Source organism: Argiope bruennichi, chromosome 1, assembly GCF_947563725.1.
Source record: "Argiope bruennichi chromosome 1, qqArgBrue1.1, whole genome shotgun sequence".
Lineage (NCBI taxonomy): Eukaryota > Metazoa > Arthropoda > Arachnida > Araneae > Araneidae > Argiope > Argiope bruennichi.
The window spans coordinates 5,021,452-5,036,813 of NC_079151.1; the positions used below are offsets into that span (position 1 = coordinate 5,021,452).

The following is a 15,362-nucleotide window of genomic DNA, read 5'->3' on the forward strand; positions in this document are numbered from 1 at the left end:
TACCACTTTCGGTGCCACTTGTAACCATCGAATCACCTCCGCTTGAGACTGCCTAGCTTCAAGCCTGCTAACGGCTCTCCATCTCAAGGAATCGTCTAAACAATTGTGAGAACTCATTCTCACTGGAAACAGGTGAAATTTTTTGTTTTAATGCAATATTCACAAAATTGCAGGCAAAAATCCCAGATGCTTAAACGGTCTAATTTCAGTATTAGCTCAAAATCTAATGCTAAACAACATTTTTTCCCACAACAAAGGTTAATATCGTGTTACCGGTCCTTCACAATATATAAAATAGAATTTGTTTAAATTTTACTTGTAGCCATTTAGAATTACTTTGAAAAACATTCTTGTGAACTTAACCCTTAACGTGGCAAGATTGCTTTTTTGAAGAAAAGCAAATATATATATATATATATATATATATATATATATATATATATATATATATATATATATATATATATATATATATATATATATATATATATATATATATATATATATATATAGATAGATAGATAGATAGATAGATAGATAGCTTCTTTAAGCTATGAAAAACATCAAAAATAAATAAAAAAGTAAATAAAAATCGTTTAATAAAACTAAGTTAATTATTTTATAGTGGTAGTATATTTTTATAAAGTTGTATGTATGGTATACTATACAAAATGAACATAAGGGTTAATTTTGGACATGAGTGTAAATAAAAATAGTAGCAGTTATAAAATGTCTGAAAAAGAATCGTCTGCTAAATGTCTATTAACTGATTTAGATTATGATATTTACCAAACAGATGCTTTGTGTGAAAATATTTTTAAAGCCCTAACCAATTCAATGTAATTTCAGAACTCGCTAGATATCAGTTTTTTATCGGAAACAGAACTTTTGTCTAATCAAAAGGTTTCGCAAACCGAAAGTTCGTCTAGTATCAGGTAATAATTCTTCCTTCCCTCTCCCCGCTACTTCAGACGAAACATACATAATTAACAGTCAGGCATTAATTACTGGTGCCAAAAGGGAATCCCTCCAAAATTCGAATAACCAAACGACGAATGAAATAAATCTTCAATTTTGCTTTATATTACGCGATCTCTCTGACAGTTGTTAAAACTTCACAGGAATTGATTCCTATTCTATTAAAAGGTTTTTTTTTTTTTTTTTTTTTTTACGTTGAAGGGAATTTTTTGTTTTTTCCTTCTTTAAGCGAACAACAAAAATTAATCTTTGCAAAGAGGTTAGTTTCCGATGCAGTTAAATCTTTTTTTTATTTTCGCAGAGAAATCTAAATTCATGTCATGTTTTTAAAACTGCATTAATGAACGAATTTTCGGATAAAGTAACTTCTATTGAAGTACATAAACAATTAAAAAGACGTAAAATGCGCTCGAATGAAACTTTTATGCTTTTTTAAATATTTTATTGCCATGCGTGAGATTGCAAATCAGTCTGAAACCATTATTTTATGAATTTTCTATTATTCATTATACAATAAATGGGATGCAAGGTTTCCCTTATGATAAAATTATTCTTTACGGTGCAAAATATTATTTTGAGTTTAAAGAAAAATTATGAATTTTCGAAACTGTCATGAGTGCAATGAACGCAAATAATTCAAAAACGTCCCATTCTAGATATGTTAATTACGGCCAACAAAGTGGTACAACTCATAAAATTCCTGCCCAACAGAGGGAATCGAAATCGAATCTTAGTAATCCGACTAACAGTAAGATCGTTGTTTTAACTGATTTTGGGCATATCTCAAAATTTTGCCTTAATCGTACTCGTGCTCCTAAATAGGTTTCTTGTAATCTTTTCGAACATAAATCTTCCGATTGTCATCATACTACTCGGAAGGACAGTTTTACTCCACATGATAATCTCAACGCTGTACATTTTTTGTCTTCTCCGTCGAATATGCATAAAGAGGTTATTATTTTTAATAATATACTTTCCGGATTAATCGATAATGGTAGTTTTTCGTCACTTCTCAAACATTCTGCATGGATTAAACTAGGATCGCCACTGTTGACGAATAACAAGACAACACTCACAGGATTCGGTTTTTCCTGAACTAAAATAATAGGTTCTTTTAAATCTGAAATTATTATTCATAAACAAAGTTTTACAATTTCTATTTCTGTGGTACCAAATAATTGTATTACTTATGATCTCATATTAGGTTGCGACGTAATAAATCAGGTAAAATGACAATTTAACCTGACGGTGTTGTATTTTCTAAAATTTCTAAATCTGATGATCCTCTTGCATCTGACAATTTTATAATGACCATTTCTTCTGATACTCCCACGCTTGATATAGGTCCGAATATTTCTAAACCAGCTTGCAATGACATTGAACAGCTTTTATTAACCTATAAACCTAACAAAACTAAAACCGCGGACTTGATATAATGCTTACTGACGATGAGCCAATCTTCCACACTCTCCGATGTTTAACCCTTTGCCGATATAGTAAACACGCAAATAGAAGAATGGATAAAAAATGGAATTAATAGAACCATGTTCTTCACTTTATGCAAGTCAAGTTCGTAAGAAAGATAGAAAACATAGAGTCTGTATAGATTATAGAAAATTAAATCGTAAATTAGTTAAAGATAGTTATTCTCTACCGTTAATGATGACTTTTTAGATCGTCTTCAAAGTGCGAAAATTTTCAATACTCTCGATTTGCGTAACGGAATTTTTCATGTGCCGGTAAAAGAAAAAAAAATCATTGTTACACCAGTTTCATCAATTCATTTCAGTTCCGTTATATGCCATTCGGTTTAAGTTCATGTTCTCCTGTCTTTAAGCGATACATAAATGCTGTTTTTCGTGATCTTATTGCAAAAGGCATTGTCCTCCCGTATATGGATGACATCGTCATTCCCGCGAATAATGAATCTGGGGCTCTCGAACAGTTTACAGTTTAACACTGTTCTAACTGTAGCTCGCGATTATGGACTAGACATAAACTTTAAAAAAAATGTCAATTTTCGTATAGTCAGATTGAATTTTGGTTCACATAGTAGAATATTTCAAATTGTTCCCTTCACCTACCACAACTGAAGCCGTTCTTAATTACCCCGAGTTAAAAAATTCAAAAGGCGTACAATGTTTTCTAGGTCTGAATGGGGGGCTTTAGAAAATTTATCCCCTCATACTCTACTATAGAAAAACCACTTCGTAAGGACAGCCTCTTTCTATTTCAAGCTCAGAAAAAAACTGCGTTTTTACGCTTAAAACAGTTATTTCCTGAAAAACCCGTTTTAACTATTTTTAATCAAAGCAATCCCATTGAAATTTATACAGACGTGTTAATTGATGGCTTGGGCCAGTCCTACTACCAAAATCCAAATAAGATAGCAAATTTCATCCAGTGTATTATATGTCCAAGAAAACGTCTGACAACGAAAGAAAATACACCAGATATGAACTGGAGGTACTGGCCATTGTAGAAGCTCTTAAAAAATTCCGAATTTACATCCTTGGATCAAACTTTAAAATTATCACTGACTGTAATGCATTCGTGAAAACGTTAAATAAAAAAGAAATGAATTCCCGCATTTCACGATGCGCATTATACCTCCAGGACTAGCATCGAACTAGTTCAAAGATGACTCATATCGACTCTCTTTGCCGAAGTCCATGCTGCATAATCATTCAAGACTTTGTCAGTCTTCAAATTTCCAAAGCTCAACAGACAGATGAGCATATTACAGCTATAAAAGCATTACTTCAAAATGCACCTTAAGAGAACTACACAGTCATAAACAACATTTTATATACGAACATAGACGGAATCGATTTACTTGTAATATCTGACGATATGCAGGCTAACATCATTAAATCATGTTATGAACGAGGCCGTTTTGCAGTAAAACGCATACAGGAACTGCTAAACAAAAAATTGTTTATTCCATACTTGAAAGAGAAAATTGAATGGTATATCTATAACTGTGTAAAATGCATTCTAAATAATAGAAAACTTGGCAAATTAGATGGCACTTTGCATCCACTTGATAAAGACGACGCTCCCTTTCATACATACCATATTGACCACTTGGGTCCTCACCCCAGCACTTCTAAGAAATATAAGCATATTCTGACAATCATTGATTCCTTTACAAAGTTTGTGTGGCTTTACCCGACCAAGTCCACCGACACCGCTGAAATTCTCAATAAGTTCGAATGCCAAAGATCAATCGTTAAAGGATCTTCGGCAATCGTTAAAGGTTTATTACAGACAGAGGTACCACTTTCACATCCACGTTATTTAAAGAATATTGTGATCATCAGCATATCACCATATTGCTGTTACAATTGGACTTCCTCGATCAAACGGTCAGGTAGAAAGATTTAATTCTACAATCATAGCTGTACTCTCCAAGCTATCCATAGATAACCCTGAAAAATGGTATAGCCATGTTTCTGCCGTTCAGCAAATTTTTAATTCTGCATTTCAACGAAGTATCAATTCTACTTCATTCTAAATTCTGTTTGGAACTAAATTGAAATATCAACACGATAAAAAAATCCTCGAGATCGTCAACGAAGAGGTCCAATCTGCGTTTCTCCAACAACGTGATGAACTCCGTAAAGACGCGGAACAGCAAATTTGCAAGATACAAGAAGAAAATCACGGTATTTGCAATCTGCGTCGCAAACAAGCTCAAAAATTCCAATTAAATGATCTCGTCGCAATCAAGCGTACTCAATATGATCCTGGTCTCAAACTGAAACAAAATATTTTCGGACCATATAAAGTGATTAAAATTAAAGCAAACGACATATACGATGTTGAAAAGTGTGATTTCTTCGATGGACCATCAAAAATCTCAACTTGTTGCAGAATATATGAAACCATGGTCCAGTAATATAGAACATATTACTTGAATTGTTTCTTAAAAGAAAAAACTGAACACTACTTAAAAAAGAACTATTTTTCTTCTTTTTGTGTATGTGTATTTGGACGACAGAAGACTGATTTTTTCCCTCTACTTATTTTGTGTTATTAAATTTTGATATGCTCAATACTAATGTTATTTTTATTTTTAGTCAGTCATTCGATATTATCAGTGCACGCTCTAGAGAGTGCTATACATTTATGCTGCCACGGACTGTTTCGTTTGTTTTATCTTGTAAATATTTCAGTTTTGCATCTTATTATTGTTTCTGTATTTATTGTTTGTTGAATAATGTGCTTACTTCAATGTGCTCTATCTAATGTAAGGTGAGATCACCTGTCGGGGCATGATGGTCGATGCTAACAGTTCTCATATCCTGTATGGCGTCATTGATCACATGATACTTTCCCACTATAATTGGCAGACGAAACCTTGAGAGTGAGACGGTACCGTTCACGCTCATGTATCTTTTTATGTGTTTTATGTTAATTTAGTAAAGTTTTGACCTTTTTAACTTAATAAATATATTCCACATATTAATGCTTATCATTGCTTTTCCGCACACTAATTAATAATTTTAAATTAAAAGTGTGATTAAAATGCGTTATTTGGAACATATGTTTAAAAATAACAATAGCAAAAATATTTGTTACTCAAAAAATCGTGGATTTTGCATCTCTAAGGTCCTAGATCACGATAGAAAGTAACAATCCATACGATCTGTCCAATTAAAACTAAAGAGCAAGAATTCAGTCATGCCTAAGGAAAGTCATTTACGCTCTGGCGTACGTTCCATGAAAAGACTCCAATTGTTGCTACGGGTCACATGCAGAGAGTTTCTCATTTCATGGAGTTAGATGGAAGTTCTCCTGAACCATGCCTGATAACTATCGCTTGGTGCAATAAGCTGCTTATATCACTGTGTATAAATCAAATTTCTTTCGCACTCAAGCTTCCAAAGTAAAATATTTATTTATTTTTTATGAAGAGATTTCTGCAGCCCTTAAATGCTGCAAATTCCATATATGATAGTCCTTAAATGGATATTAAGTCATAATTACTGTCATATGTTTAATATTTTTCCATGAATGAAAGGATTTCATATTCATATAATTAAATTGTCTGCGCCCGGACAGAGTGGGAATTCCACTGCCGCCAAAGAATGCCCAGTTTTTTTAAGCAGATGTATAACTTATTTGTAAGTCTTTTTAAAAATAAATTTTAAATAAATTACAAGTGATAAATTTTTCGTCATAGATTTTTAAATGCCTCTTGAATGATGCATAGAAATGCTCATCCATGTACACCTTATAGCAACATTTAAAAAAATCTAAATGTTGGTATCAATAATACATCATCAATAATATGGTTCACCGTGTGGAAAAGAAAACGGTTCCGTTTATTAAAACTTCTAAGTTTGAGTCATTGTATTGATAATTAAGACTGCTTCAAGTATTAGCAGGGAAAAAAATGAGCTTCAAATTTATTTATTTATTTATTTATTTATTTTGGTTACGAAAGCAATTCCACCTAAAAAAAGTCAGCTCATTATATTTTTTTAAACATTATTTCCGATATTTTGTTTTGCATTATTATAATTTCTAACAAAGTAAATTAATTTAAATCTTCAAAAGAATTCGAAATGTCGAATGCTGTTTAAATTTAAATGAGATTTATCAGTGTCAGTAAACAATACCTTATTAATTTCTTTTTCAATTGAAATTTTCAGATATAAAGGTAATTCAGCAAAAATGTTTTGCAATTAGAATGCACATAGTTTAATCTAAATTGAGAATCTGTCCTGGAACACTTGCTGGAGATATCAGTAGACAATGACACTGGAAAGGGAAACAACCCTTTTTTAAAAAAATTGCTCCCTACCATTTTATGTCCCTCTTTAAAAAAGGGAAAGAAACTAACGTATGGTACTTCGATCTCTCGGCCCTCTGGGCCGAACTGGGAGTCAGAAAGTTAATTGACTAATTATGGATCCAAACTTCATGGAAGTTATTCCATCTATTTTGGAATAACTTCGAAAAAAGGAATTATGGGTTGTCATCGATACTCGTAGGTCTTTTCTTTAAATTCAATTTTTGTACTTTAATTTCCTTCAATTAATTTTTTTTTGTATTTTAATCTCCTTCGAATTGAAAGAAAATGTTAAAATAGCATCATCGTAATATCTTTCATCAGATGGGATTCTAAATGAATATTTAAAATATGTGGGGATATTTAAAAGGATGAGATAATAATTACATTTTGAATGCATTATAGATTGCAAACTAACAGAAGATTGATTCGGCTATAAATCTCCCAGCACTGGCCTTTCGCTCAAGTAGCTTTAAAATGATATTGCGGATGGAAACGCACGTACTTATGGAGTTTCAACCGTGTGCTGTACCCAGTTAGTACAGCACACGGTTGAAAACTGTATTTTTTCGACAGCAGGCGGCCTTCTGACTTCAAGTTAGTATCCTTCCTTTTGAAGAAATCATTCAATCAGCTTTATAAAAGGACATGGTCATGAAAATGCAAATACAAATGAAGAACACGAAAAAGGTAAACTCCTTCGAGGTCTCAAGAAAGCAAAAGGTTGTTTTCCGATACATCTTGCCGTGTTCTGAATGTAACTGGCCTTTTAGTTCATTTTTTACAAATTAAAGAAGCTATTAAAGCAACTAAATAGTATCACATGGTGGGATAATCAATGCACAAATTAACAAGTTTCATCTTAAGCGAACTTTTAGATTGTAACTTAAGAAAGGGATTTTTCTTTCATATTCTTCCATTTTGAGGAAATGTTGAAATATCTTCGATCATATGGTGAAATAATAAATACATTTATTATAAGTTTCAGGTTTTTCGGTCTAATAGACTGAAAAGCAATAAAAGTTTATTTATCTAGTGGCATCGACTCATCTAGTGGCATTCTGAATTTATCTCTGTTTTGGAAAACCTCCGTCTAAAATGAAGAAAACGTTCAAACAACTTAATAAGTGGATAAGGGAGATGAAAGTACCCGTACCAACGAAGCTAGTACCATCAGTCTAGTAGATTCCACGCAAAGGGTGTGTTTCTCCCGAGGGACGCAGCCACGCTTTGACCGTCTTTTCATAAATATCCTTCCAGTTTAAAACTTTTAAAATTGAAAGCGTCTTATACTGTGCTCAGGGAGGGGAAGTGTGAAAGGGTTGATTTGCCGATAACTTTCTTACGGAAATGGATCATTTCGTGAAAATCCTTTCATTTTGAAGAAACTATTAAAACTGCTAAATAAAATGACGTAGGAGAGGAAAACACGTGCTTTCATTAAAGTTTCAGCTTATTCGCCCTTAAAGCTTCGGGGATGGAAAAATTTATAATTTCGACAGATCGCTCCGCCTTCTAACCGAGATTAGCTGAACAGTAAGAAGTGGGAAGTGAAGATGCATACATCTCCCGTTTCGTATTCTGAAGTCATTTCGCTTTTTTCTTTCATTGGAAACATATTTGTCACGGTGAGATGGGACCAAAGATAAGGGTTAAATTTTCTTTCAAGCTATTTGTCCAAGTAGGATAATCGGAACACCTCACATTTGCTATTAATATCTCTTCATTTCGTCGTTGCTATTCATCAGAAGTAGGTTCGAATACACTTCGATTCATCAGAAGTATATTCGAAAATAGTGCAATTAAAAAAATGAACTTTCGCTTGATTTTTAAAAATAATTTTCTCTTGAGAAAAAAATGTACTTTCCAGTTATCCCCGGAGATATTCATTGTGACACTAGCCGATAAAAAAGTTTTTAATGCCGTCATTAGCTACATTATATTTATATTTAGAATCATTTTACTAGAAAAAATTTTCTGTTGTTAATCATACTAGGAAAATAGGCGGTTTTCAAATTAAATGGAAAAAAAGATTGATATTTTGTTCTGAAAAATATTAACCAGATCAAGTTCTGGGTTTGATTACAGTCGCTGCAGCATCCCGGATGTAATGACTCGTCTGTCATGCAGTCTACAAAAATAACGTTAGTCTAAAACCGATATCATACTTAAAAAACTTTCAGTGTTCTGAAAAAAATGGCTATATTATTTGTTTCATAAGTCGAATTTATGAAGCTGTTGTTTTTCTTAATAACAAAATATCGAAAATCAGATTTCAAAAGTTTCCCCGAGAGGTTTTTCTCCCCGTTGTCCCGGAAGAAGTGAGAAGGCACATTATTCAAGAGCCAACTGTTGATTACCTTACGATACGACGAGACTTTCTTCCTCTTACCGTATGCCGAAACAATTCGAAAATTAAAACGCGTGCCGTGCAGGTGACGTGTATCACATCAGCATGAAATGAATAATGTCACTTTCAGAGTTTTGAGTTGCCTTTCGACGGGGCTTCAGAAGAAAAGGGTTCGAGGTCCGATTCCAGCAAAAAAGGACCGTCGAAGCGAATCCGATGTATGTTCAATTCGTCGGAGCCAAATGTTCTCCCACTGGTGGGATGCGGAAACTTGGAAAGGGGAGTGCCATTTCAGATGCCGCTCTCGCTATTTGTTTAGTGAAATGGACGAGGTCCGTACTCAGATAGCCTTGGTGGTGTTTCAAAACGAGAATCTAATTGAATTGGAGCCAAAAAACGTCCGGATTTTATTTTTAAAAAAATAATATTTAGTACCGAGAAAAATTCATCCTTCCAACACCAACAATAATAAAACGAATTTCTGATAGGAAGGAAATACAACGTTGACACATCACAGTTTGCAAGTTTATTTATTTATGTCGCTATAAATAACATTTTTTTACAAGAACATTTTTAACATTTTTTTTTTATGAAATTGATTATCAAACGACACAAAAAATGTTTTTTAAATCATTTTACACACATATATAATTTTATTAGTGGTAAATTATCTGACATAAATTTACCAAATGACTGCATCATTTTTTCCCGTTATTTTTCCTCGAAGTTTGTATTCAAGAAATATTGGAAATATCAGAAGTCCTTTTAGATTTTATGACAACTGAAAAAATAAATGGCTTTACGTGCCATTTTTATTATCTTTTGCGATACTAAAACTTATTTCAGTCCTAATGAAATTCGTTAGTTATTAGTCCCGAGGATATTACTATCAGGAGAATTAAACAAAAGCTCGTTTCAGCTAGATTTTTACCGTTTTCGATTTCTTCTTGAAAAGATAGGGGGAAAGAGATTCGTCGTTTTTACGAGGAGAAATTGGCGCTCTTGAAGCGGGTCGCCAGCAAACCGGTCCCATCATCGTCATTAGCAAGTGAATCTTCGCCTCATCCGCATCTCCTTCTCTCACGAACGAAATGCAGCGATTCGAAGCCGCCTTCTTCCTGCTGGCAGCCCTCACAGCCCTGGTACACACAGGTGAGCCAAAGCGCATGGATTGCCGCGAGTCTGTAATGCAATTCATTATATAGAAAATTATTTGGACTCTTAGCGAAGTGGTTTGTCTTTTCAGATGTACTCTGCAATGTTGAGGCTACATTTAGATCCCATTTTGTTCACTTAAATTGAATGAATGAATTAAAGATTAAATCAAATGAAGATAAATTAAATATTAAGTTAATTAAAGATGCTGAGCAATTCTTTCACTAAAAATGTCAGCAACAAACGATACTCTTTAGTGCGAATGATTATATATTTTTTTTAACAATCTCCAATGAAAACATATGGATTGGAGTTATTTTAATTATTAATTCAAATGAAAGTGAGTGAATTTGTAAATATTTCAGTTCTTTTATCCGCATTTTAAGTTCAGAATCACCAATGAAGTAAATCTTGAACTTAAACCGCAATAAAAAGAGCCTTGAAAACGAGCAGGATAAATAAAGTGGAGCCTCACAAACGTTTCATTGGTAATACAAATATGTCAAATAGGCCGTTATCAATTTAGCTTTGTATTCTGTTGCAAGAGAAAAAAAGTAATTTCTTAATTTGTAATGTCACTTGATTGATTCCAATGGCTTAGAGATGTTTCAAAATATTTTACATCTCAGAACAATAGCATACATAGTATAGTATTTAATTTGATATGATGATGTTTTTAATTCATAATAACAATTACAGCTAAGGGAGTTTTTATAAAGGAGACATTATGGTTGCACGATTTTTGACTTAGTTATTAAATTGCTTCCAAAATTTCATGAAAACTGTTGCGAATTTTTTTCTTCTGATGTTTCGTTTTTTATTATTTTTGCTTTTAAAGAAAATGTTTGTAAAAAAATATTATATTTGATAATAGTAAAATATGTTGAATTTAAGTCCTTTTGGGAAACACATCGACAGTGTTCCATTAGAAGTGGCCAAGCTGAGAGAAAAAGGAAACTGAGTCCAACCAGTTTTAAAATGTCATTTGTGAACCGAGCTATGTGAAAAATATCACACATACCAATGTATCGTCAGCGTAGAATATGCTGCGCATGAATTTAGATGCGAAATTTTTACTGTAACAAAGATGAAATTTTGAAGTAATTTGAACAAATTAACTCCATTTCCTTTTTCTGCCAACTTGATCATTTTTAGTAGTATGTCAACGATACATAAAAATTGCCTTCATTTTTAATGTCTGCTGGTAAAATTGAGCAGAGTTTGCTACTGAGAAGGGACGTTCTAACTTGTTTTTGATGATATTAAAAATAAAGATAAATTTAAAGAAAACAAAGATACAAAAGCAATAAATAAAAAATTTAAAAATAAAGATTAAAAGATAATAAATAGATAATAATTAATAAAAGATAATAAACAGATAATAATTTCTAGTCAAAAATATCAGAGCTAAATAACTTTAAAAAACAACATTTTTCTTCTGTATCCATTTAAACAAGTGTTAAGAGTCAGCACTTTATTCCTTTTTATGTATTTTCATTAGCTAAAAACAGTATTCCCTCATTTTATTAAAATATGCATCTCAGCTTCATTTGATTTTCACTGAATATAAGAATGAAATTTTTGTGTGATTCAAAAATATTAAATATAAAGAGTAGTTATAAAATCAGTCGAAGACCATAGACAAAAAATTATTGAGCTAGAATAATAGAGTGATCATAAAGTGGAGTATATTTAAAATTCGATATTTTCCTTTGACATGCATGCATTATGTGAGGCGTATCAATTTGCCATTCGAATTTTATGAAAAGTGGCTGAAACTAAGAAGTCGTAATCAGAATGAGCCATTCATGAAAACTATTTTGTTTTAAAAAAAAATTTTCAATCAATATTTTTGAAATTTTTTTTAAATACAGGAAGTGTTTTATAGATAGTTTAATGGATTATTGCCGAAAATGAGATACAGTTTATATCAGTTCAATCTTTTTACTGCTTTTGCTCATGTTACCACAAGAAAAGTGGAATGCTATGGAGATGCCACTACAGCGGTAAATCTTTTCAACGATATTTCAGATTTCTACAAACTAATTTCCTCCAATAAGGTTTCTTTATTATTTCTTCAAATGAGCAAGATTTTTTTTCTTTTTTAACAAAAGCTTTTATCATAAATTATTTTTATTCATCAGAATATTTATTTTACAATATCTTTTTTTAAAATACCCTCCATTATTAGCGCTCTAAAGTGCAGATTTTCTTTCTCATATTTCGATTATTTTCAAAATGTTAGTGTTTAGTATATTCCATATCCACATTATATCTCGTAATCAAATGTTTTCGCGAATTCAGTAGTCAAAGTGGCGCTAATTATATGGGATTAAAATGTAACTAAAAGTAATCGATCATCGATAGCTAACCTCTGAAAGTATTAGAATGGTGCGCTTAATACTGCGACAACACGCAAATATCAGAATTCCACCACATAAGGAAGAACGAGAAAAATAGTTCACTAAAGTCTATCTTTACAAATATTTAAATAATTTAAATTAAATAAAAGTTGTAAGATGGTTTCATTCGCTTTAAATAAAAAATGTGAAAATCTAAATGGAAATTTTATTTTTAAAAATTCATTTTCTAAATGAAATTTTGGTATGCACTATAAATTGATGCACGTGAAAGTAATTTTGGATGCGTTTAATCAAAAAAATTAATTTGTTATTCAATTTTAAAATAATATTATTTTTGATACGAAAAAAAAATGAAATATTTTGTGGAAGCAGAAAAACAAAAAGATATCGCTAAAAAATGCACATCTTTATATAAATAATTGAAATTTTGTAATATTAATACGAATAATAATAATAGCTCTGTAATTTTTTCATCTTTTTTAGAATTTTATAAATTGCAACAGAAAAAACGATCAAAAAAGTGCTATGAACTGACAGCCACCTGAAAAACAAAACGACCACTTTTCTCTAACCTTCAAGATATTTTTTAATACTGGTTGAGGTATAAAAATACTTCGCTTGGCATAATCCACAATGCTTGAGAGCCAGCTTGCGCGTTCCGATGCGAATGAGGGCTGCATCGTAATTATTCCGTTTTCTATGATTTCGATGCACTGCCGAATTGAAAACGTTGCGGATTTCAATTTAAACCATCCTTTCAGAGATACGTTGCCCCCATTTGATTCATTTAGGGAAGCAAATGTAAACGGACGATTTTTTCGTCCATTCATTTCGCCAAAACGTTCCTATAAGATTCTTTAAGAACAATTCATTTATTCTTGTAATTAAATAAAATATTTTTTTCGTATAAAAATAGAGAAAGTATTGCAATTGTCAGCAATCCAATGATTTTAAAGAATCTCCATATTTTAGGCTTTCCCAAATGCGAAAAAAAGATGGTTCCGTAACCGAGTCTCAGTATTAAAGTAGTAAAGATCTATCAAATTTTTAACAAATCTTTAAAGGAAAGTTTGTACATCTTCCCATTCACATGATCTAAGTACGATAAAAAAAAGTTCACAACAGGCTAGAGGGTTAAAATTCGAGATATAGTTTTATCACTAGAATCGTAATCAAATTTTAATTGATTGTATATTGTGAAGAAGCTATCAAAGACGTAGCTGCTTACCTAGATGTGCGGACGTGATAATTTAAAATGTAAAAAGCTAGATAAATGAAATTTGTCTTGATATCACAACTGTCTCTGCCAAATTTTGGGCGCAATCGACGAAAGTGAAGAAATCCAGGTGTATTCTTGATTCTCCTTATTGTATTACGAAGCTTAACACAAAATCGCATCGTACTGAGTGCGCATGCGTGAAGGCCGAGAGGAAATCACTCATCTCTTTTCTATAAAATTTCTAATGTAGATTTTCGACTCATTATGCGTGACTTACATCCATCTCTTATTCACTGATTCAAATTCCACTTTTAATTTAATTGTTTCCTATACGCGCTCCCAAAAGCGGAAGACGAACATGGCTCTTAAAATTCAACGGCAAGGATAAAAATCTCTAGCGCCGCGACATTCTTTCTACAATTGCCTCTCTTTTTAAGTAGACACACGTCCCTATAAGAATCTCTCAGTAAAAGCACTGCAGGAAAAACTTGGCGTACTTTTCTTTTTCGCCTCGTTGTAAACAGCGTTTCATCGATCATTCCCTCTAAAAACCATGCCATCCAGTGGGAAAATAAATGAAAGTCAATTCCAAATATTTCTTCTTGTTTGCCACTCATCTGCAAAACTACGTTACATATATAAATAATTATGCAATGCATTATTGGAAGTAAAATACTTTAAAGCAGTATTTTTTAGAAAATAATTTTGGATTTAAATAGTATCTGCTCTGCGACAGTTTTCAATTATTTCAATTTTGATTGGTGTATTATTTAAGTGCAAGAAACCATCTTTTTGTGCAATTGACTCCTGTGATTTGAAATCCGTCAAACGGTGTCTTATTCCGGACTTAATAACATATTCAATGCTGTGATGCACCGGCACATAGCATAACACATAAGATGACTTTTGTGAGGTTTCTTGATTCAAGAACGTTTTAGTATCACAATAGCTCTGTTGTTGTGTTTTGCGATCTTTGTAAGAAACGTATTTAAGGATTGTGTAAACGTATAACGCAATCGTATACATATATGTAACGTTTTGTAAGGAACTATGTAATGTGGACTTAGTCTATAATAACGCCTGCTTAAACGTACCGGCCCTCCCCACGCTTGCCCTTTATACAAGGCGTTCCCTAAGGATCCGTGAGTGCAGTTCTACTCGTTGTATTATTTCATGAGCAGAGAATTTATATGAGAGCAAATTGGATTGACGGAAGATTTCAATTCATTACACTAAGCAATATCTTCTAGTTATGAGGTTGGAAAGCGGCCTCGGTTCATTCAATACAATAATGGAGCCCATATATCAGAGGAATAAAATTCTTATTGGATCTAAGACTGTATTCAAAATCTACTTAAGAAACACAATACTAAACCAATATCGAAATGTCAACTACTTTCTATTATTCAAAAATATTCATCCCACGCTTGTATAATTTTATTCAATTATCCTTAAAAAAGGAAGAAATTTTAGAGGCCCTTTTCTTAAATGTTTGCT

The 15,362-nt window shown here is 32.2% G+C and overlaps 1 protein-coding gene across 1 annotated transcript in view; it reads left to right on the top strand.

Moving 5' to 3' along the window:
- Positions 1–10,120: 10,120 nt before the first annotated feature.
- The window catches only part of LOC129965077 (protein obstructor-E-like), a 48,093-nt gene continuing 42,851 nt past the window's right edge, over positions 10,121–15,362 (top strand). Inside the window, exon 1 of the mRNA XM_056079153.1 lies at positions 10,121–10,280. Coding sequence (XP_055935128.1) covers positions 10,220–10,280 — 61 coding nt within the window. The 5' untranslated portion in view covers positions 10,121–10,219. The remainder of the gene's footprint in view (positions 10,281–15,362) is intronic.